Genomic DNA, 21,672 nt, shown 5'->3' on the forward strand with positions numbered 1-21,672 from the left:
CAGCGTCCTGTATTCGATTCGTAAAGGGCCTCGAAAAGTTGGGCGATAACCAAATAGTGACCTCATTCCATGCATTTACTGTAGATATTGCATCCTAAGTCGGTCAAGAAGCATAACGACTAGACTTCCCCACCTTTTGTGAAGCCTCTTTTTGCCAATAAGATTTATTATTCACTGGTTATTTGCCATGATTATGAAGTCATTTAAAATGTATAGCTAATAAGGAGGCGCTGCAATAAATCAGATTTGAAATGAACTAGAGCATCAGCAGATGAAGCCGGTTTGTGCGTTTTACTGGTTGGTTGTCTGACATTTACAAAGCCTCAATTCTGATTGGCTCGCATTTGTGGAAGCTCACGGGCTCATCCAACTATTAAGCGCCTCCCAATCTCTCTAAAGAACAGTATAATACATGGAACCGCCTTTTTAAACGCACTGACGACTTTCCCTCATTTGAGCTCTATGCGCGTTTTTAAAAGGGTTAAAAGTTGTAAAGTAGTTTGGGAAGCAGTTGTGACTCCAGCAGTGCGCAATGCTCTCTCATGCCGACCTCTTGGATACTCGCCTCGGTGAGTTATCGTCACCAAACTCCGGTCTTCAACTCCACTGTAAGCTAGAGTATTTTTTTCAGTCTTCAAACTTTTTAACTAATGTGATGACATAATGATATCTCAAACTGTATTAGTTTTACTTGCAATGTTTGTTAATTAGCTACCACATAAATGCATTTGACGTTGATGGATTGCGGTATACCAAACAATGTTTATGATTGTTTGTGCAATAAATATGTCGATAAGCTGCTTACTATTTGTTCTTTCTGTCTTTAATGTTAACAGTCTATTAATATGTTCCTGTCTTTTGGACAGAATGCTAAATTGTTGACACGTGCGTTCACAGGGATGAAAGATGCTGCAGCCGAGCTTCTCGGACACCGGGAAGCTTTAAAGTGCAGGCTTGGGGGCACTGACTCTGGACACCCCGGAGATCTTACTTCTGCTACAGAGACTGTGGAAGGGACCACTATGCTCCCCGGGGAAGACATTAGCAATGGTGGATCCAATCCTAATGGAATGCAGCAGGTCAACGCCAAAGACCAAGAAAAGCAGCAACAGCAAAACTCTAATCAGTCGGCTAGCCAACAAAGCCAGAAACAGAAACGGCACAGGACCCGCTTTACTCCAGCGCAGCTGAACGAACTGGAAAGGAGCTTTGCTAAAACCCACTATCCTGATATATTCATGAGAGAAGAACTTGCATTACGGATTGGTTTAACGGAGTCACGGGTTCAGGTGAGTCTTGAGTGAACCTGCTCAGCTTTGACGTCGCAACGGAGTTTTCCAGCTGGTTACAGCGTAAAAAGAAAAACAAGAAAAAAAGAAGAGGACCTGAAAGCAAACCGAACGAAAATGTATGATAAAAAAAAAAGATTCTTCTAAAGGGCCCTAAAATTAGTGCTTAAATTTCATGGTATGCAATGCATTCAACAAGGGGAGCCTATTCTCACAAAACAACATCAAGCCTAATTAATGTCATGCTGCCCGCCGCGCTTTAGGTTACTTTTTTACAGTGTGCAACAATACAACGTTAAATAATTGCATTAAAAAAAGAGAGATAGAAATAAATGTTAATAAAATAAAATAAAAATAAACTAGTACATGTGCATATAGCCTATATTTTTCTTCAAAAAAACAATTACTTTAATCCTATGTTACGTGTTTTATGGGTCTTACTGGATGCGAATTGTGTTGTTAACCGTAGGCTGTTTCATATTTATGAAAATATGCAAATTATATTATATCAAATAATAGTATAAATTATTGGCGTCGATTTAACCGGTTATAACAACAAAAAAATAATTCTTCCGAGCTAATACGTGCAACATGTTAAAATATCTCAGACTAGGAAGGAGTATTAATTTTGGACGCTTCATGTGAGTAAATACTTTATTATGGTTCCATGATGAATAACGGAGGCTATCAAAATAGCCCCTATTTGTCTCTTAGATAACATTAACTATAATGACTTCATCCCCGGCTGTCTGAAAAATATTACTAGCCTATCCATCTCATATCCATCTTGAAATAAGAAATTGCTTTGTGTATTTTTTATTTTGATAAAATCCTTCGCATGTTATGACATAGTTGTGCGTGAATATATAGCCTAGCCCAAATATTAATATTTTTACTGAGAAAAAAAATGATGAATGATGATTTAAGGCGCATGTTTAATAACCTCAGCATTAATAAAGAACCATATTATAGGTCTATATTTACAGTTCTCCGTTATTTAAAGGCGCAGTTCTGCAATGTTTAAAAACCAAAGTGCTCTCATTTTGCCGACAAACTATGCGTTAATTTATTATAGCTTAGATAGGCATAGCCTATGCTATATTTCGTTTTTGTTTTTTGTTTTTTTATTAAAATTGCGACATAACGTAGACCAGTATATAGGCCTATATAGGCTAAAACTGTTAATTAAATACAGTTGTAAAAAGTAAAAAGAAAAGAAAAATAGAATAGTAATGTGTTCTCACTGACGAAATGCACGACTTTCTAATGGTTTGATTTCGATTTTTATTTCAGGTATGGTTTCAGAATCGACGTGCAAAATGGAAGAAGCGCAAGAAGACAACGAACGTTTTCCGGTCGCCGGGCACTTTGCTACCAACGCACGGTTTGCCTCAGTTTCCGTCTGGAATGGGCGACAGTCTCTGCTCTTTTCATGCCAACGACACTCGCTGGGCCGCGGCTGGGATGCCCGGAGTCTCACAGCTGCAGATTCCGCCTTCGCTGGGCCGACAGCAGGCGATGGCACAGTCCCTGTCCCAGTGCAGTCTCGGAGCTGGCCCTCCACCAAACTCCATGGGCCTTTCCAACAGCTTATCGTCAAACGGTTCCGGTCTTCAATCGCATCTGTATCAACCTACATTTCCTGGGATGGTGCCCGCGTCCCTCTCGGGTCCAACGAATGTGACCGGCTCACCTCAGCTGTGTAGCTCCCCGGACAGTGACATGTGGAGAGGGACTAGTATCGCCTCCCTGCGCCGTAAAGCACTTGAGCACACCGTTTCCATGAGTTTCACCTAATTTGAGGTGAAATTAAAATTTGTCACTACAAACCCCAAGTATTCCTGAAAAAACAGTCACGGAGCACTCAGGATATGAGGTTATACCTGTGAAATTACAAATTGGCAGCCTTACTGGATGATGGAATCCCAACAATCCCCAGACAATGCTTATATACAGCAGATGTATAGACTATAGTAATAGTTTTAATGCTTGAAATGTACGTACTTTATTTATGTGTTGGATTTGGTCATGTTTATTTGTTTATTTTATTTTCCTAGCAATTGATTTTAATAATGGCGAGTTGTTTATTTATTTAAGCGTATTTATTTGACTCTTCATTCGTATGAAGAAACAACTGGAGGAATATTTATTTCGCTGATCGGTGATATTATTTTTGCTAAACTAAATGTGAAGAAGGGCACGTTAATGAGGACCACATCTGCATGTACAGATTGTAAGGCACATGTTGGAGTGATTTTTTTTCGGGTAGACATACACAAAAGAACACGTTGGATTAAGAGGCACTTTCCAAATAATCAGTTTCAGATCAGATGCATGTAATTTTTCAAACGGGATCAACAGGAAGTTGTTTACATAAAGCAAAATGAACTTGAGTGTTTGTGTAGATACGAAAATAATCTTGTTACCTGCTGGTATGTTTGTGATATATGTTTTAACTTATTGTCTGTACTGAAATATGGTTTTCGTAAATGCTTATCTTACCAAATTCAACAGAATTGGGAAGGTTTATATTACTGATTGTAAGTGGGTGAATAAAATCATTTTAAGAATTTCAGTATGCTATGTGATTTTTTAGAAATCTGAGTTCAGAGAATTACCTTGATTTCACGGTAACACTTTACAATCAACAGTTAATTACATTAATTCACATGCACAATTAACTATATTTCTACAACGTGTATTGTTTCTAGTTTATTTTTAAAGATCGAAAAGTTGTATCTTTTAACATTAGTTAATGCCATGTGAAACAATAATAACATGGACAATTTTATTAACGTACTTTAAGGTTAATGAATTCTGTAAAAAATATATTGCTCGTTGTTATTTCATGATTAATGCATATGTTAACAAATGAAACATTCATTAAAATGTTATTGATTTCAAAACACAAGAATGCACAGAAGGTTCCCCAAATGTTTGGGCACAGTCTTAAAATTATCCTATTTTTGTGTCCAGCAGAAGAAAGTCATAGATGTTTTGAACAACAAGATGATGAGTGAACGATGACATATCATTCAACGGAACAAGATAAATATTTTACAGCTCTTGGGAAAATGTAAATACTAGACATCATCATGGATAGATAAAACATGTTCATACAGAAACATGAATTTTGTCCCTGCAATGTGGGGAAAACATTAATCATAACCCTAACCCTTTGCTTTACTTCTAAACACCAACACAATTATTTCCCAGAAGACATTTTAATAAGGTTTCTTATGAAATTGCACATTAGTATTGAATTAATAAATTCCATTTGCAATAAGTCCGGATGAAAGCTTAACTGCTTCTTGTAGACAAATACCCAAAGCAAGATTGTAACCAATTAGTCTGCCATGTTTTTTTCCCCTGTTCTCTTTGTGTGATTTGAAACCACTGGGGAGGTGTAACAGCCCACAAACATCTGCTTGATCTTTTCTCAGATACAACGCCTCGACTGTCTCCCATTTAGCAAGATTCCTTTCTACTGTGAGATGAACCATACTGTCACTTCAGCAATCACCTTTATCGACTGTCAAAAGACACAGATGATGCTGGATAAATATAACCAGATATCAAGAAATGACTGTAATGCCTGTCACAGATTAAAAACAAGCTGTTTACCCCACTATTTTTGATATTTTAAAAACATATGATACAATGGTGAAAGTTATTTCACCAAGTGCAACATGTTCCTGGATATTGATCCTGGAACAATATTCCAAGTAACCAATCAAAGTAAAGGAACAGTTTACAGTTTTGGTCAGGTTTAGGCTAACAATCATGGTTTGGTGCATCTACATCAGTTTTATTCATCTATCTTCTCCCTCTGATTTTAGGAAGCTGGGTATAGGGTTAGGTTTAGTGGTAGGGATGGGGTTAGGACTACATTTTTGAACAGGAATATTGTTTCAGGATCAACACAATATTTTATTTGGCAAAATCATGTTACTATACAACATGGGTGGATTAGTAAAATTGGATTATCTTACGTTCTAGTATGACCCACAAGTAATGTTTTTGTGTAACTGATTTTAAAAAGCTAAGAAAAAAAATTGATGTCTAACTTTTAAGTCTTAGCGGTTTATGCGACTCCAGGGTTATGTCCCCTCCAGGGACATAATTCCAAAAATGATAATTCCTTTATGTTTTAAAATACTTTTTATTGATTCCATGATTACTTAATACTCACTTAATGATGTTCATTATTCAGAATTCATTGATTCTCCCTAAGATTTCTGTTTTTATCTTTTAAATGTTCCTTTTAAAAAACAAAAAACAAAAAAAACTTTTGCTTAGGCTATATATGATCAAAGTGTTTTGAACACGAAAAATGGAAGGCCACACAGCATGAACAAATAAAATATTGAATCTTTTTAATTAGTGTTTATTTTGATTGTTTTTATTTTTAAAATAATTTATTTATTTTAATTAATTTTTTAAAGATTTGCCACACTTTAGTTTAGGGTCCAATTCTCATTATTAAGTTAACTATTAACAACAACGTTTGCCTCAATAATCTCCTAATTACTGCTTATTAATATTTATAATGTAGTTGTTATGTTAAGGTATTGGTTAGGAACAAGGGATGTAGAATATGATCATGCAGAATATGAATTTGTGTTTTATAAGTACTAATAAACAGCCAATATCTTAGTGATTTGCATGCCAATAATCAACTAGTTAATTGGACCCTAAACTAAAGTGTAATCCACTTCATGTTCTTGATAACAAAAGTGGAATACTCTTTCTCTTTCTCTACTTCTTCTCTTTTATTAATGTATGGTAAGATTATATTATTCAAATAAACATTATAAGGTCAAAAGTTATCTAAAAGTAGTCTGATTACATTACCTAAAATGTGTAATGTAATTATTACATTACTAACTACAATTTATATTATGTATTTTGTATAAATTGTATTTAGTAATGGACAACAACTTGTAAATAATCTACCCAGCAGCCAGCACTAAACATACAATACAGGTTAGCCTACTATACCTTAGAGCAACAAATGAGAGATATTTAAAATCTGAAATTGCCACTCTCAGAGTGTCGCCCTGCTTTGATATTATTTGATATTATAATTGTCCCAGTAAATTTGCATATAAGATTTTGTGAAACAATGGAAATTGAAGAATCTACACAAGCCTCCCCTGATCATTCAACAGTCTCCATGCAGACATCCATCATCATCAGTTTTAGCATCTGCTCTGAGAGACCCTCTGCCTCCCGGCCCCCCTGTGAATGCATGCTCTCTTCACTGGTGTATTTGAGCAAAACGCACAAGTGTCTCATGATTAAAACAGAATATAATCACAATTAGGAGATTCTTCAAAATGGAATGAATGAGATTTTGTCATAAGTGTTGGTTGAAAATCTACTTTCAGTTAATAGGTGGCCCTTAGGGCCACAGAAGACTTTCTCCGCATTCTTCATTTTTTTTTTTTTTTTTTTGGACAAATTGGATTTGAGTTATGAATGAAAAGAAGGCTGCATTTGAACCTATATTTCACAATACCATGCTCCCCTCCAGAAACGATGCACATCTGATGCACATAAGCCATTCCTTGCTTTTCTGTGTGATCTTTCTTCACCCAGCCTGTCCACACTTGCCCTTGAGTTGCTCTGCCAGTGCATGAAAAGCACCTCACAGCTCCCGACAAGAGCAGCACTAAATCAGAAAGCAGTGGCTGGCAGAGGAGTAAGCCTCCATGAAGGTCACAGACATCAGCAGGATGCCATCTTTATCCACACAGAGCACACATCCGTGACCAACAGGAGGAATCTCCCGGTCTCAGTCTGGGACATGCCTTACTCTCAGCATGGATGAATTAAAACAGAACTAACCATACTATTTTTACTTAAAATACTATTTTTTTTTTCTGCGCAATCTAGGTTTGGTCGATTTATAAGTAAAAGTAGCATATATACACTCACTGTTTATAGATTATGAATTAAATATTTTTTTATCCAGTTATTTACGTTACTCTGTTGTTTGTTTTTATCAATATTTCTATCTTTGTTACATGGCAAAATAGCCCATTCATTTCTATAAAATACAATAATATAAAAAATCTCTTTAGTGAGCACACTTTATTGTAGCACTTTAGTGTAGCCTACAATCTTTAGTGTAGGCTAGCCTATTTTCTACAGCTCCCTCAATCATAATAGGCCAATAAGATATCACCGTGATTGATTATTTAGACGACACAAATATATGAAATCTGGGTTATAATATTCAACAGCAAATTGTATTATGGAAAACACATTTTATGGTGTTTGACTTCTGCAGTGTTGGGAATGTGTTTATCACATGTTATATTGCCACCTGCTGGTGAAATAGAGAGAATGTTTTGTGCACATAGGCGACCGATTCTTTAGGAATAAAGTCCTAATAATGGCTTGAGTCCAGCATGACTTTTTATTATTATTTTTTTTTTTATCAAGAAGCTTATTTAGAAATACCACACGTTGAATGAAATATAGTCTATAATTGACCAGAATTTAAATCAGAATACAATTTTACTATTTAAGTTTTAACATCTTTATAGGCTAGCTGACAAGGGCACGTGTCTCTCATTCCCTCATTTAATGTGCTATGAATACACAATGGTAAGCTATTCATTTTATATTTCTATTACTATACACTGTAAATAAATAAATAAATAAATCCCGTAAAAAAAAAACGGTGAATCTCTGGCAGAATTAAAAATACAGAATTTACATTACAGTCAAAATTGCTTAAATTATATGAAGTATATTACTGTTGATTAAGGCTTATTACACTGTGGAAAACGGATAAAGGATGTCAAATTATATTAAAACGATATTTAACGTTTAAAACGATATTTAACGATATTTAATTGTGTGTGTGTGTGTGTGTGTGTGTGTGTGTGTGTGTGTGTGTGTGTGTGTGTGTGTGTGTGTGTGTGTGTGTGTGTGTGTGTGTGTGTGTGTGTGTGTGTGTGTGTGTGTAAGTTACGCTCAGCGTAGCTTCAATGTCTCCAATGTCATTTTTTTTTTTAAATATGTGAAATGTTTGTCGCTGTTATTGTAGTTGTCATTATAATGACAATCTTTGCTTGGCTGTATCTTTAGCCCTATATTCAATTTCATTTATTTGCCATCATGTACAGGTAGGAGTGAAGTTTCTACGCAGACACACAAGATTTTCCAGCCGTTATTGCAGTTGAGATTTGTGGTTTATTGAAGTAATGTACATCAAAGATGAACATACCAGTTTTCTTGTTGTAATTGTCGCAACATTATATTAATGTACACTTTGTTTTCAACCAATGTTAGAATTATAAATTGCATTTAGTATCATTTAGTGATTTTATTTGGTAAGAGTAAAGTGCCTTTATTTTGAAGTCTCCGCGCTGTTTCGCAAGGCCTTTTGGGACACTCGTGAGTGAGTGAGAGTCGCAAGCTAACAGCAAGTGAAGCACGGACAATTTAATGCTCTGATGAAAGTGTTACGGTTGTTATAAGTGGATGTCAGCTATCTAAGAAAACTCTTTATTCCCTTGTGTACGGCATGCAGCCAACGAGGTATGTTTTGTGTCTGTATTTTACTTTGGTGAACGTTATTTTACATGCTAGCAGCTACGCATGTCATTGCATGTTCATTCCAAGCTAATGTGTTTTTTATTTTTTCGTTACACTGTGTTTAGTTTTCACGGTGAACTTGGAGAATAAGCTTCAAAAACCTGTAGCAAGAAAACCACTTATGTCTGCCAGTGCTTCGAGGGAATTACACTTGTCTTGTTTCCAGTTGTGAGTTGTGTGTTCTAATCAGGTTCTAATCCGTGGTCTGGTGAGAACTGTTTGTGCTCCCCCTACCTGTGTCTTCCATTTCCTGTCACCTATGCCCCTTTAAATACAACCATGTGCATCTAATCACTGCCACCTAGTGTCTAAATACTAATATAAATATATCCAAACAAAATAAACTATCATGCAAACAATAAACATAAATGGCTCCTACAGTCATAAAGAATAGAGCTTCTTGTAGTACTGCAGTGCTTTATCAATATGTTTATGCGTTGGGCTAACAAACAATAACTGACTGGGTCATCTGACCAATCACCGCCGATTAGTGTCACGCAAAGGAGTGGTTTGGAAAAATGAGTCGTTGTACGAATCATTTGGGAGTCGGTGAGCAAATCAGGTAAAAATAAATGCATATTATAAGACAACAAAAGTGTTTTTTGTCATTGCATATATGTAAAACTGTTGTTGGGGACTCCCAGAACAATATTAGGAACATTTTAAATGCCATAATAGGTGCCCTTTAACATTAGTCCCGCTTCGGATGCCATCAAGCGGTGTGGTTGTAATCAGTCCTTCACTGACCAATCAATATCCATTAGCAGAATGCAAGCGTGTTATGGGCAACAACAACTCAACCTGTAAGAAATCATTCTTGTACTTGTTTATTTAACTTTCGAGCTATAACCCATGTTGAACTTGCAAAACCTACATTCAAATCTGAGATTTCTCAATGACAATCGGGTGAAAGAGACAAATTTAGCCGTCTGACTCCCATTCATTTTGCACTCGGACGATCACCCCTAGTGGAACTCTGATGGAACTACAACCAAAATTCGGTACAATAGGAATAGTACTTAATCGTTAGTGGCCAGTGGCCATCAATTCCGTAGATGGGCTTTGGCTCTAACCAATCACCGTCAGGGGCGGGTGTTGTTTGTTTTTGCGCTCGTGCACGCGGTGCCTGCACGCGAAGCAGATCCATCTAACATCTACAGGTGGTGTTATGAATAGATAATGGGCATTGTAGGCCCTACATTTTTCATTAAAAAAAAATGGAATTTGTGAAAAATAAATATGTTTTTTTTAAAGAGCCCTAGCATTGCATCTATCAGTTGAAAACAAGAAAATCTAAATAATTTTAAAATATGTAGACTAATGTAAATTTTCCATAAATTAACATGTATTTGTAAAACTATATATAGTAACATTATAGGGTATTACAATTTCATTATCAATAAATTTTAAAGTATATAATATCACTATAAAAATAAAAAATATATACTTTTAATAAAATAAACCCAGGATTTTCTTAATTATAATAAAAAAAAAATGAAAAATGAATGCAACATCATGCTCTTTCCAAAGATGTTGCATTTTTTTCATTTTTTATTGTAATTAAGCAAATCAGTATATTTTTGTAAAATATAATAATTACTGTTCACCTCTTATTTCATAGCAGTAATTTACAATCGTTAAATAGGGCCTAGTTTTTTGTTTATTTGTTTTTAACCACAGAATTTACAGAAATCCACTTTCATGCAGAAATCCAACAACTGATTCAAAATATTTGTCATATGGATGCATTTTGAGCCCCCCCCAACCCCCCCACCGCCCAAAAAAAAAAAAATAGGCTACTTTTTCACACATTGTTTTGATATACATTTCACATCAAATTGACGTTTTATTTCCTGACGTCAAATCAACATCGATTTAATGTCAATGAAATTGACCTAAGATGTTGGGAACAGAAAAAACAGGTCAGATTGATTCCTTTGTTGGGCCTCTTTACAACCACAATGAAATAATTACGAAATATAATTAAAATATCCATATTCATCCATGTTATACACGGTGGTCAAAATCTTGACTATTTGTTGATGTCAAATTGACGTCAAGGTGCCCGCTGGGATGGAAGAGGCAAACCCCAAGAAGAGAAGGAGGATTAGGACGAGGGAATACCGTCGTTTTTCGTCAAAGCTGCGACTAATAAAAGGGGAAGGCTTTTGAACGGTGGAGAGAACTCAAAGAATTGAACATTTTTAAATCGGACGCCGAGGTTTCTTCTGGACAGGTGAGTATTAGTGCTGACTTTTTTTGTATGTGAACGGTGTGTGAAAATATAATTCTTTAAAAAATATGGGTGAAGCTTGACTAAACTTGGATAGCTCTAGCGAATATCAGATTGTAGGGATTTAGTGTGTGAGTTGTGTTTGTTGTGTGTCTACTTTGATGTGTCCATAACATTGTATATGAGTGCATGATCATTTTTTTCATGGTGCACGAAACGGGAGGGAGGGGCGAGCTAACTTGGTTTGTTTGGTATCTCGCTTCAGGTTTAGATCAGGCTTAGAAAAACAGGTTTAGAAAAATAATTTATTGAGGGTCAGAGGCTGTGAATTTATTGAGAGAAATACCCAGTTTGTAAGCTATGGCTAACTGATAATATTATAGACACAGTTAATCTACTTTCATATTATGAATTCATCTAGGAAGAAGGTCTTTAATGATAAGGCTAAACAGCAGGGCTGTCGCTCAAAAGGTGATGATGATTATAGGGGCCTTGTTATTGGGCTGAATAGCTGAACAGTAATTACTTGAATTATATGCCACATATGAGGAAAACTGAGCATCGTGTGATAAAGGATCACACACGAAATATCAAACATGTTTGATATCCATCAACTCGATGGATTCTTAGTTTGAAATTTGGGCAAAAACCATGTAGTGTATTCCAGCCTTAATTCAAAAGATCTCACAAGACTGAATTAAAATATGAATTTATTCAGTTGAGTTCCATTTAGTAAGATGTAACCCATGTTAAATTTGGTACTAAAAAAATAATTAAATGGATAATATAATTGCATGTTTTAATAACTAAACTTTTAATCAAAAAAGTTGAAACGATCTATTCATATACACTGTGAATTAATTAATATAAATTGAAATAATATGCACTGTAATTTAGCACCGAACACGTGATGTATTACACGTACACTAGTTGCGTATGACGTCTGCGCATGACACACGGAAGTGTGCGAGACGCGCTGAACGCGAGATGATAGGCTTATTTTTAACTTTATTCTAGTTCAAACAGATGCTCTATGAAGCAGTAAAGTATTGAATGAAAATGTGTCTGAAATATCCATTTATTTGGCAAATGTTGCATTTATTTCACTTTAGCTGTGGTATAACCATGCAAACATCACGTAAGCCGTCAGTACGGGGACCAGAAATTGTCCGACTTCACGTCTCCGTTTGCAGCTCCTCCCCGCCTGCACGCGGCTGTTCTCGCCGATCGGTTGCATCCAGCCGCAGGCGATGTCGAACACACCTAATGACAAGTAAACAATGTACCTTAAAACGATATTTTTGTATTTCTCTTGTATTTCTGTTACAAATGGTAATCAATAATCATGGTTTTGCTATAATAAACAAACATATAAGGGAGCATCTATACTTAAACTAAAATGAGTTTTTATCTCTTTCTTAATTATATGTGATCCAAACTGCACTTAATAGTTATCCCTTCTAAAAAATAATTAAAAAAAACTTTTTTAAACATTTCTTTCTATGTGGTTATAGAAATATTGCATTTTTACAAATTAAGAATTCAACTGTTAATGCCTGTTATAGCAAATTACTTTGAAATGGCAGAATGGAATTTATGTAAACCTTAAATCATATACTAATATATAATCTACTCAATAGTCATTATAAGCAAAGTGAGATATTTCATGCCTTTATGTGTTATAAATTTGATGATTACGGCATATAGCTATGTTGAATTACCGAAATAAATGAACTTTTGCACAATATTCTAATACATAAAAAAACAGTTAATCTCTCGCTTCCTCTTCTGTACAGGTTTTATGAGTTTAACATATCAAAATATCATCATAGTTCAAAATATCTTGGTCACAAATGATTTTTTTAATGTAATATTTTGTGTTAATACATCAAGTTTACACATATGGTTAAAAAATGACCCATTTATGCAAGTGTGATAACTTTTTGTTAAAATAACCAATGTCAGTTGTTCAGAGCAAATCCCTGCACAATCGGAGGCTGCAGCTTTACGACCCCGGTTACAGGACCCTTGTTTTAGTTTGTACGTACATAGTTCGAAAGACATTTAATCTCAGGAGTATTTTTATAAAATGTGTTTTTTTTATTCAAAATGCATCAGAGACATTTACAAAAATGTACATTTATACAAAACAAATTAAAAATGTATGTCAATCTTATTCAACTGAAAAGTGGTGTGAGCCCTAGTTTCTTGAATTATGCTGTATATTGATTAACCTACTCAAGTTTAACTAATTTGCTCATTATCAGATAAAATAACGATGGAATCAGCACATGCAGTCACTAAATGATATGGCCAGAATATCAGAAGGCAAAACTCGAGAATGATTCAAGCATGGATTTATTTATATATACATATTTATATTATACGAAAGAACAAAATTATTTATGCTAGATAAATAGATACATTATAAAAGCACCAAAAAGATCCCCCGTTTTCCACCAGTTGCTGCAGGAATGGCTTCAACTCTGAGAGAGAGAGAGAGAGAGAGATACAAATGAGTTTAACATGTTCAAATATATATTTCAGATTTAACACTAAACAGTTATGAAATGTTGGAGTTGTAGAGAGAGAAAGTCAAATTGAATATTCATGTTACTGACATCTAATTCCAGAGTCCAAATGTGTAAATGTAAAAGTAACAGCCAACAATTGAATGGTCTCCTTTCTTTCCTCAATTGTTTGTCAATTTGTCAGTTAAAATCTTCCACTTCACTGAAATAGTTATCAGAGAACAGTCACAGTTGTGTTACTGTAACAGAATTATCAGTAACAAAAGGGTGCACGGGGCATTGTGCAAAAATAATGAATAATCTACTCTGACCTGCAATGATAATCCAGACCAGAAAGGAAGACCTGCTCAGCCTCCTGTGAGGTGATATCCCAGCCAGGAGACAGACAGGGCATTTATGATTGCCTATGGAAAAAGTAAATATAAATGTACAATAATATATCTCATATTCTTTTTCAAGTAGAATAAGATTTACAGGATGTAACGTCACACATAAACACTAAAATAATATATTTTTATATTTACCCTTAATCCAAATAAAAACATGAAATTGGTGAAATAATAATAATAGTATAGTAGACATAACAAAAGTTTCAGTTGAGAGTATACTGATACTAAATACACCAAGAGACATCACAGGGGAGTTAAATGACCAATATGCAAGTTGAAGTTACCTGCAGTTGTGTTTGTAACGTTAACATAACGGGTAGCTAACCATATTTATCTGAAAGCAACGTTAGTGCTTCTGAGTAAGTGTATTTGATTGTGCTGAAGTGGAACTATTGCAAATATACTTTTGGTACACTTAATAGTGGTAACGTTATTACTTTATTTTTTTGTCGTAGCCTAATATATATATATATATATGTGTATATATATATATATATGTATATATATATATATATATATATATATATATGTATATATATATATATATATATATATATATGTATATGTATATATATATATATATATATATATATATATATATATAAAATGTTCATTGTGTAATAAAGTCTTCTTAGGTGTTGTGTCAATAATTATGTTAATGAAATTGGAGTATAATTAGTATGAAATGTGTTCTAATATATTCTGGTAGAAGTTATTTATTTATTTACTAGGGAAGTACAATCCAAATGAGTAAAGTGACTGATATATTGTGAAAAGCGCTATATAAATATGATTTGACTGATAAAACGGCCATTTACTCTCTGAAACACTGGAATCTACAGAAGAGTTGAGAAATGTTATTGGTCTAACGTTAAATCTCTTATATTTTAGTAGATGCCCGTTTCTAAATATTTTGACATCACCTCTTAAAAAACTGATAACTGCTAATGATAAGAGATTTGTTTATTTTTTTATTATTTTTATATATCAAGCACTGGAAGAAGATTTTTGGGGGGAGAGCAGGCACCCAACAGAGAGACAAATCCACCACGGCATGATTATCAACTTCATTATGTAAGTCAGTTTTAACCATTGCTTCTAAACCTTACATTGGGATTAATATATTATGTTGTCAAAAGTATTATACTCTTCATCAAAAGTCATATCCTCTACCAGTGACAAATCTGAGTAACTAATTATCTTTGTCTTTCTTCCTCTAAAGTGACAAAGAAAGGAGAACATGTCACCATCATGAGCCCTTTATTTAGCTCACGGAAGAACATCAAGGGAAAGACCCTCAGACGTGTCATAACAGGATAAATGTGGCTACAGGTAAAATTGTTTGATGGTTTGTTTGATTTTGGAGTAGCAATTTCTTTTTTTAAAGCTTCAATTGATGTGATGTGACATGTGTCCCCAAACTCGGAATTTGTGCTCTTCATTTCATCCATTCAAGTGCACACACACACACAGCAGTGAGTATTAAACACACACAGTGGAGACCGGGGAGCTATTGGGCTATTTTTCATGTTCTCTGAATGTTTTATAATGGCAAATGTTGGTACGATATTGATACGTTTTGTTTTAATATTGTTAAGGACGCATCACCCCACCCCATCCCAGATTGACCAAGGATCCAGATGAGTACTGGCAATTTGGTGGAGGATTGCTCTTTATCTACTACATTGTACTGTCACTTCCGGTATGGATTTATTAACCTTGTTGAGGTGTTTTGATTGTACTTAATTTAATAAATTTTTCAAAATTAGATTTTACATAATTTAATTAGAGTATTTAGCCCATGATTTACTCACCCTCAAGCCATCCTTTGGTGTATATTAGCCCACATTCTTCTTTCAGACAAATACAATCAGAATTTTATTAATAAACACCCTGACGCTTCCAAGTTCCGTAATGGCAGTGGATTGCAACTATTAGTTTAAAAAAGCTCAAAAAAGTGCATCCATCCATCATAAACTCCACACGGCTCCAGGGGGGTTAATAAAGGCCTTCTGAAGCAAAAATTTTGTTTGAAAAATATCCATATTTAAACTTTTTAAAGTAAAACAACTAGCTTCCAACTAAATGGCCATAAGCAGCCTACTTGCAAACTTATGCAATTGACCTATGGCTAAGCCACGCCCCCTCCACTCACTTGGACAAACAGTCAACATTCGGGGACAGGCGCTATGGCAGACATTTTACAGGAGGCAATTGGTGATTTTTGGAGACAGAAATATTATATATCATCTCAAAGTCACCTTAAGGGCCTTAACTATGCATTGGAGGGTTATATTAATAATTTTATTGTTGAGAAGGTCGATGAAAAGCTTCAGCTCCAGGCAAAAATGTAATTTACAGGTCACAATGTAAACGTGATATACCGCATATCGTTGCCATCACCGTTTGGTGCTACAGTATTTACATGAATCATTCAGCACAACATTGTTAACATTTGTTATCTCGGTTATTTACAGATACGTTAATTAAGCGAAGTGACATGATGTACAAAGCAGCTAGAAGGCTAACTTTAGTTGTTGTTGTGGTCTACCGCGGCGCATGACTTAATCGCATAACTTAATCCAGAGCAGACACTTATCTCTGTTGAGAAGTGGCTTGGGAAAGGGTAAAGAAATACACACCGTCGCCCAGTATCTCGGGAACCTAGTGTCGGAGTTGTATGTACCCCATGCACACCGTTTGACCATTTTAAACTTAAAATGACAAAAAAACCTAATGAAAACTGACTAACTGCAATGCATTTCAATGGACGTGGAAGCAGAAAATGTCCGAGTGTATTAGGTTAGGTGCGCACTGCTCATCGCGTTTGAGTGAATGGCTTAGCCATAGGTCAATTTGTGACGTCAGAAGTAGCGTAGTGCATAAAGGTGTAAAGTAAATATCAACTTAAAACCACATAAGTTGCACTTTACACTTAAGTGCAATCTGTATGTTCGCTTGGCCGGAAGCTGGTTATTTTATTTAATAAAGTTTTAAATATGAATATTTGATAATGCTTTAGATTACAGCCAGGAAAGTACTGCGTAATTAAAGCGATTTAACAGCGTAACCTTTGGTAATTATAGTGTACCTATAACATACTTACAATATAAGTATTTAAGGAACAATATATTAAGTTTGGGGAATAAGGAGGTAACAACCAGGAGAATTAAACAATTATTTATACTGTAAGTATTAAAGAACTAAAGGGTGTTTATCCTACTATTGTGATATAACAATCTTACATTTGGGAGCAATTTCGCCAGAAAATTGTACACTGCGTACCTTTTTGAAATAAAGGTGAACCAATACCTACTCTAAAATTACAGGCTTTTAAAAAAATTACAGGGTACATATGCATTTATAAAGTCATCTTTTTTACATAAGTGCACTGAAACGAAAACTATTGCAACTTTTGCTTAAATATTGGGGAAAGATACACTTGTTTCATGTGGTGGTGCTTGTTACCCCCTTGTTCCATGTAGTTGCAGGGTAAGTACAATAAAAATACATACACAGTTTTATATCACTGACTTGGAAACCTTTATTTATTATACAAGCACCACTTACCCTGTAACCACATCAAACAAAATATATGTCCCAGTATTTAAAAAAAATTGCAATAGTCTTAGCTTTTCTTGCCTTGAAACATGTTAGCCAAAACTTAAACATCTACACTTTTGCTATATATTTTTTTTTAAATATTAAAGAATTGTATAAATGGCTATATATGTACCCTGTCCTTTAAAAAAAGCCTATACAGTATTGATACACAATTTTTACAAAAAGGTTTGCAGTGTATGTACTCACTAAATTGCTCCCAAATGTAAGACTGTTGTATCATAATAGTAGAATAAGTAACCCTTATTTCTATAATACTTACAGTATAAATATATATTTTTAATTCTCCTGGTTGTTACCCCATTATTCCCAAAACTTTACCCATATACTTACATGCAAGTCCTTTATACAGTAGGTACACTATAATTGCAGAAAGTTACACTGTAAATTCCTCTTAATTACACAGTACATTCCGGGCTGTAATCTAAAGCGTTACCGAATATTTTTCTTACACAAACTCATGGCTTTGCTTCAGAAGGCGTTTAATAACCCCCTCCCACTGTATATGCGCTCTTTTGACTCTGTTGATGCCTTCAAATGCAGACTAAAGACTCATTTATTTGTTCAGGCTTTTAATTAGGTACCTGTGTTACATGATATGATCATGTACTGTCTATGCTTTTATTGTGTGTATTTTATGATATTAATGTTTTTGTTGTAAGGCACTTTGTTGCCTTGTACCTGTGAAAGGTGCTATATAAATAAACTTTTACTCACTTACTTAGTTAACCTAACCCTAATTTCTGGCCGATTGATCGGAGCATCCCTAATTTTACTTTAAAAGTAATCATAAATCATTATACTTATTATGCATACTTTATAAACTGTTTTTTATTGATTTCCCAAATGCCCTTCCAGTGACATTCCAAAACCGTCACCATTCCTATATAATTTTTTTGCTGTTTTTTTTTTAATCCTGAGTAAAAATTGTTATTCTGTCATAAGGTATTGTGACGTGTAAGTAACATGATTTTTCTAAAATCAAAAAATGTTTTGCAGAGGCTCTTAAGAAGACAACACAGATCAACTGGCAAGGAACTGAGAGGGAACTCTCAAAATAGTCCAGGACAAGAGATGGAGGAGGAGAGTCTCTAGATGCGCAAATGACTGTCTGCAGTGTAAGCTGTACTGATAAATGTACTGTATAGTTGCTGCTTCTTCTAACTGTCACCAATTTATATCCTGTTCAGTAAAGACTGGGTCAAATACAGGTTCAAAATATGTATTTTAACAAATAGGTATTAAATAGATACTCATTAATCTGACATAAATCTGCTTCTTTAAATATTGTCCCTGGAATTTCAGAATATAGCATAATATGATGATGAGTAATTTTAATAAAATTGAAAATATTTCAATATCACTGTGTGCTCTAATGCTTTAAAACTTGTTTGTGTGGTGTTGCTACTCATTTAGATGGAGCCCAGATGATCCCTAATTGGGCCACATGCATATGATTCCTAGTTGGGCCCCACCTAAAGCCCTGTGAAATCCTGTATAAAAGAAATCCTGAATCCTGAAATCCAGCAAGTTGCTGGGGCCAGCATGGAACCTATGGACAAACCCACTTAAAGCCCATATTTCAGCCCATATAGTAACCTTGTAGTACCCACAAAAAACTAAAGCTGGGACCAAGATAGGTCTTGTGCATGTGGCCCAGTTGGGGCCCACCTGTTTATAAGTGCGATCCTACATGAAACCCACCTGGGCGATTTACATGGCACCATTATGGAACCCACGGACAATCCCATACAGAGCCCACTTTTCATTTCAAACCCACATGGGCCCCACATACAAATGTCAGCTGGGTTAAAGCTGGGCCCGAGATGGGTCTTGTGCATGTTGCCCACTTGGGTCTGGCCTAGTACCAAAAGCAATCCTACATAAAATTAATCTGGGCAATTTACATAGGGCCATTATGTAACCCATGGACAATCCCAATCAAAGCCCATTTTTTAGCCCATTTCAAACCCACATGGGCCCCACATATAAATATCGGCTGGGTTAAAGCTGGGACCGAGATGGGTCTTATGCATGTTGCCCACTTGGGTCCGGCCTAGTACCAAGTGCAATCCTACATGAAATTCATCTGGGAAATTAACATGGGGCCATTATGTAACCCGCGGACAATCCTACATGGGGCCCATTTTTCAGCCCATTTCATACCCATATGGGCCCCACATACAAATGTTGGCTGGGGAGAGATGCGCTGAACACGAGATGAGTGATGCAGAAATGGATTAATAAGGTTTATATTGTTAAAATTCATTTAATAAGGTTATAAGCAACTTTATAATACTTTGTGGTTGACGATGATGAATCATTTTAGAATGGTGATTGCTGATTTGAGTGCAGATGCTAGCCGATTGTAAAGCTTCTTTGAATCTGAAACAGGTGTTTAAAAAAAAACCTGTGAAACTCGGGATTTGGTGAGTTTATTTGTGTTTTATTTTCTAAAAGGGATGTATTTTATGTCATTATGCATATTATGCACACTGAATGTGAAGTCTATATTGCACATTTTCTGAATGTTAATGTGATTTTTGAAATGTTGAGTAATATATTTTTGCTTAGCTATGAATGTATATTGATTTGCACATTGTTAATATGCCTGTGAGATATCACACGTTCGTCAAACTGTATATTTAAACATTGTTTAAAGAGCAGAGAAGTTATAAAAAACAGTAATATTGAATGTTAATGACACTGTTTTGGTAAAACAGGTCAGGTTTACTGCTTCATTGGAAAAATTCTCTCATGGATTTGAGATGGCGAGCCACCCAAAATTGAATGCTGATTTCTGAGCCTGGGGAAAAGACATTTTTGCTGTATCACAAGGTTTTCGTTGCGCCAGAGACATCAATTTCTTCAGTTAGGAGGACTTTGCTTTGTTCTGTTTGGACCACTTCTTCGAACTGGTAGGATTGAACTGATTGTGCATTTACCCACTGGATCTCTTAACCCTTTAAGACCGACGGGAGCGTCGGCGCTCCGGTTTGCGTGTGTCTGTTTAACAGCCTATAGAAACTGAAACCAAGTGGCTAGCTCAATCATTCTTTTTGCATACAAAACCAGAGATGTAAAATTGTCAGATCAAGCCTCCAACATGCGCATGTTGCGTTGTTTTCACCCTCTAATGAGTCTGTACAAAATGCGCAAAATGCGTTTCTCAAAAAAATCACAAAAATGCATTGCACGTCTTTGCACACATGATCTGTAGATCCGCAATTGGTAGTTGCGTCTTCCGATGACGGATCCATGGACTGATCACGACATCACTTCCTGTGCACTTTGACCCCAGCTTGTGTCGCATGTAGTGACGTCAGAAGCAGCGTCTTTTGGCCATGCGTTTGACTGAATATATAATAGGTTTGACTCGCACTTGACTCCCATCTGCTATATGTTCCTTCTTATCATTATTGTCTTTTTACCATTGCTTCATTCTATCATTTCTTTCTCGTTTATACACTCGCAAATACAAGCACATTCACACACACACGCACCCCCCCCCCACACACACACACACGTGTGCGCATGCGCGCAACGTTATGTCAAAATGAAAGTACACGGACGCACCGAATTCCTTCTGCTCATCGCCTTTATTTATTTATTTTATATTTATTTTATTATTAATTGTTCTGACAGGGTCTATTTAATTTATATTCTAACCAATTCAATGTTTAATCAATGTTCAAAAGCAAAATGTTATCTGTTTGACCACAAATGTAATTGAATATTTTACATATGGCATTTTACTCCCCTTTTTTAAATGAGTGTATCTTAAAAACTAAGTGATGTAAACAGTTCAAATCAATTCTGTATAGTTTTAAACTGTTTTATGCACATTTTTCTCATTGACAAGTTTGAGGTTTACATTTATCATTTTTTTGTATTGAATAAAATATGGAGATTTTTTTTCAAAAAAATTGTTTTTCTTTTTGTTTATTGCATTTTTGAGATATTTATCTAGGTACTATTGATTTATTACAAACATAGCC

At 35.1% G+C, this 21,672-nt stretch overlaps 1 protein-coding gene and 1 long non-coding RNA gene across 4 annotated transcripts; both read left to right on the plus strand.

Annotated features, from left to right (window-relative positions):
* Positions 1-421: 421 nt before the first annotated feature.
* otpb (orthopedia homeobox b) lies at positions 422-4,086 on the plus strand. 2 transcript variants are annotated; one of them, XM_039661727.2, is made up of 3 exons: positions 422-569; positions 898-1,289; positions 2,583-4,086. In XM_039661727.2, exons 1-3 carry the CDS (start codon positions 533-535, stop codon positions 3,084-3,086), a joined length of 933 nt encoding a protein of 310 aa, XP_039517661.1. In that variant the 5' UTR covers positions 422-532; the 3' UTR covers positions 3,087-4,086. The 2 variants fall into 2 exon arrangements, with proteins under 2 accessions (XP_039517661.1, XP_039517660.1); XM_039661726.2 differs by having other exon boundaries at positions 422-608; positions 2,583-4,083.
* A 4,617-nt stretch (positions 4,087-8,703) lies between these two features.
* On the plus strand, positions 8,704-21,358 carry LOC120475530 (uncharacterized). 2 transcript variants are annotated; one of them, XR_016168282.1, is made up of 9 exons: positions 8,704-8,843; positions 8,966-9,068; positions 10,962-11,136; positions 12,246-12,406; positions 15,046-15,127; positions 15,276-15,385; positions 15,652-15,755; positions 18,674-20,103; positions 20,398-21,358. It is a non-coding gene; the product is annotated as an uncharacterized LOC120475530 (long non-coding RNA). The 2 variants fall into 2 exon arrangements; XR_016168281.1 differs by lacking the exon at positions 12,246-12,406.
* Positions 21,359-21,672: the final 314 nt, after the last annotated feature.

Source organism: Pimephales promelas, chromosome 4, assembly GCF_988280905.1.
Source record: "Pimephales promelas chromosome 4, fPimPro1.hap1.1, whole genome shotgun sequence".
Taxonomy (NCBI): domain Eukaryota; kingdom Metazoa; phylum Chordata; class Actinopteri; order Cypriniformes; family Leuciscidae; genus Pimephales; species Pimephales promelas.

Bases quoted from the DNA above. Each gene is read 5' to 3' on its own strand.
- otpb (XM_039661726.2), top strand. From the start codon at position 533: ATGCTCTCTCATGCCGACCTCTTGGATACTCGCCTCGGTGAGTTATCG. The intron at 609-897 runs GTAAGCTAGAGT...GTGCGTTCACAG, and splicing joins CTCCGGTCTTCAACTCCACT to GGATGAAAGATGCTGCAGCC. The intron at 1,290-2,582 runs GTGAGTCTTGAG...TTTTTATTTCAG, and splicing joins TAACGGAGTCACGGGTTCAG to GTATGGTTTCAGAATCGACG.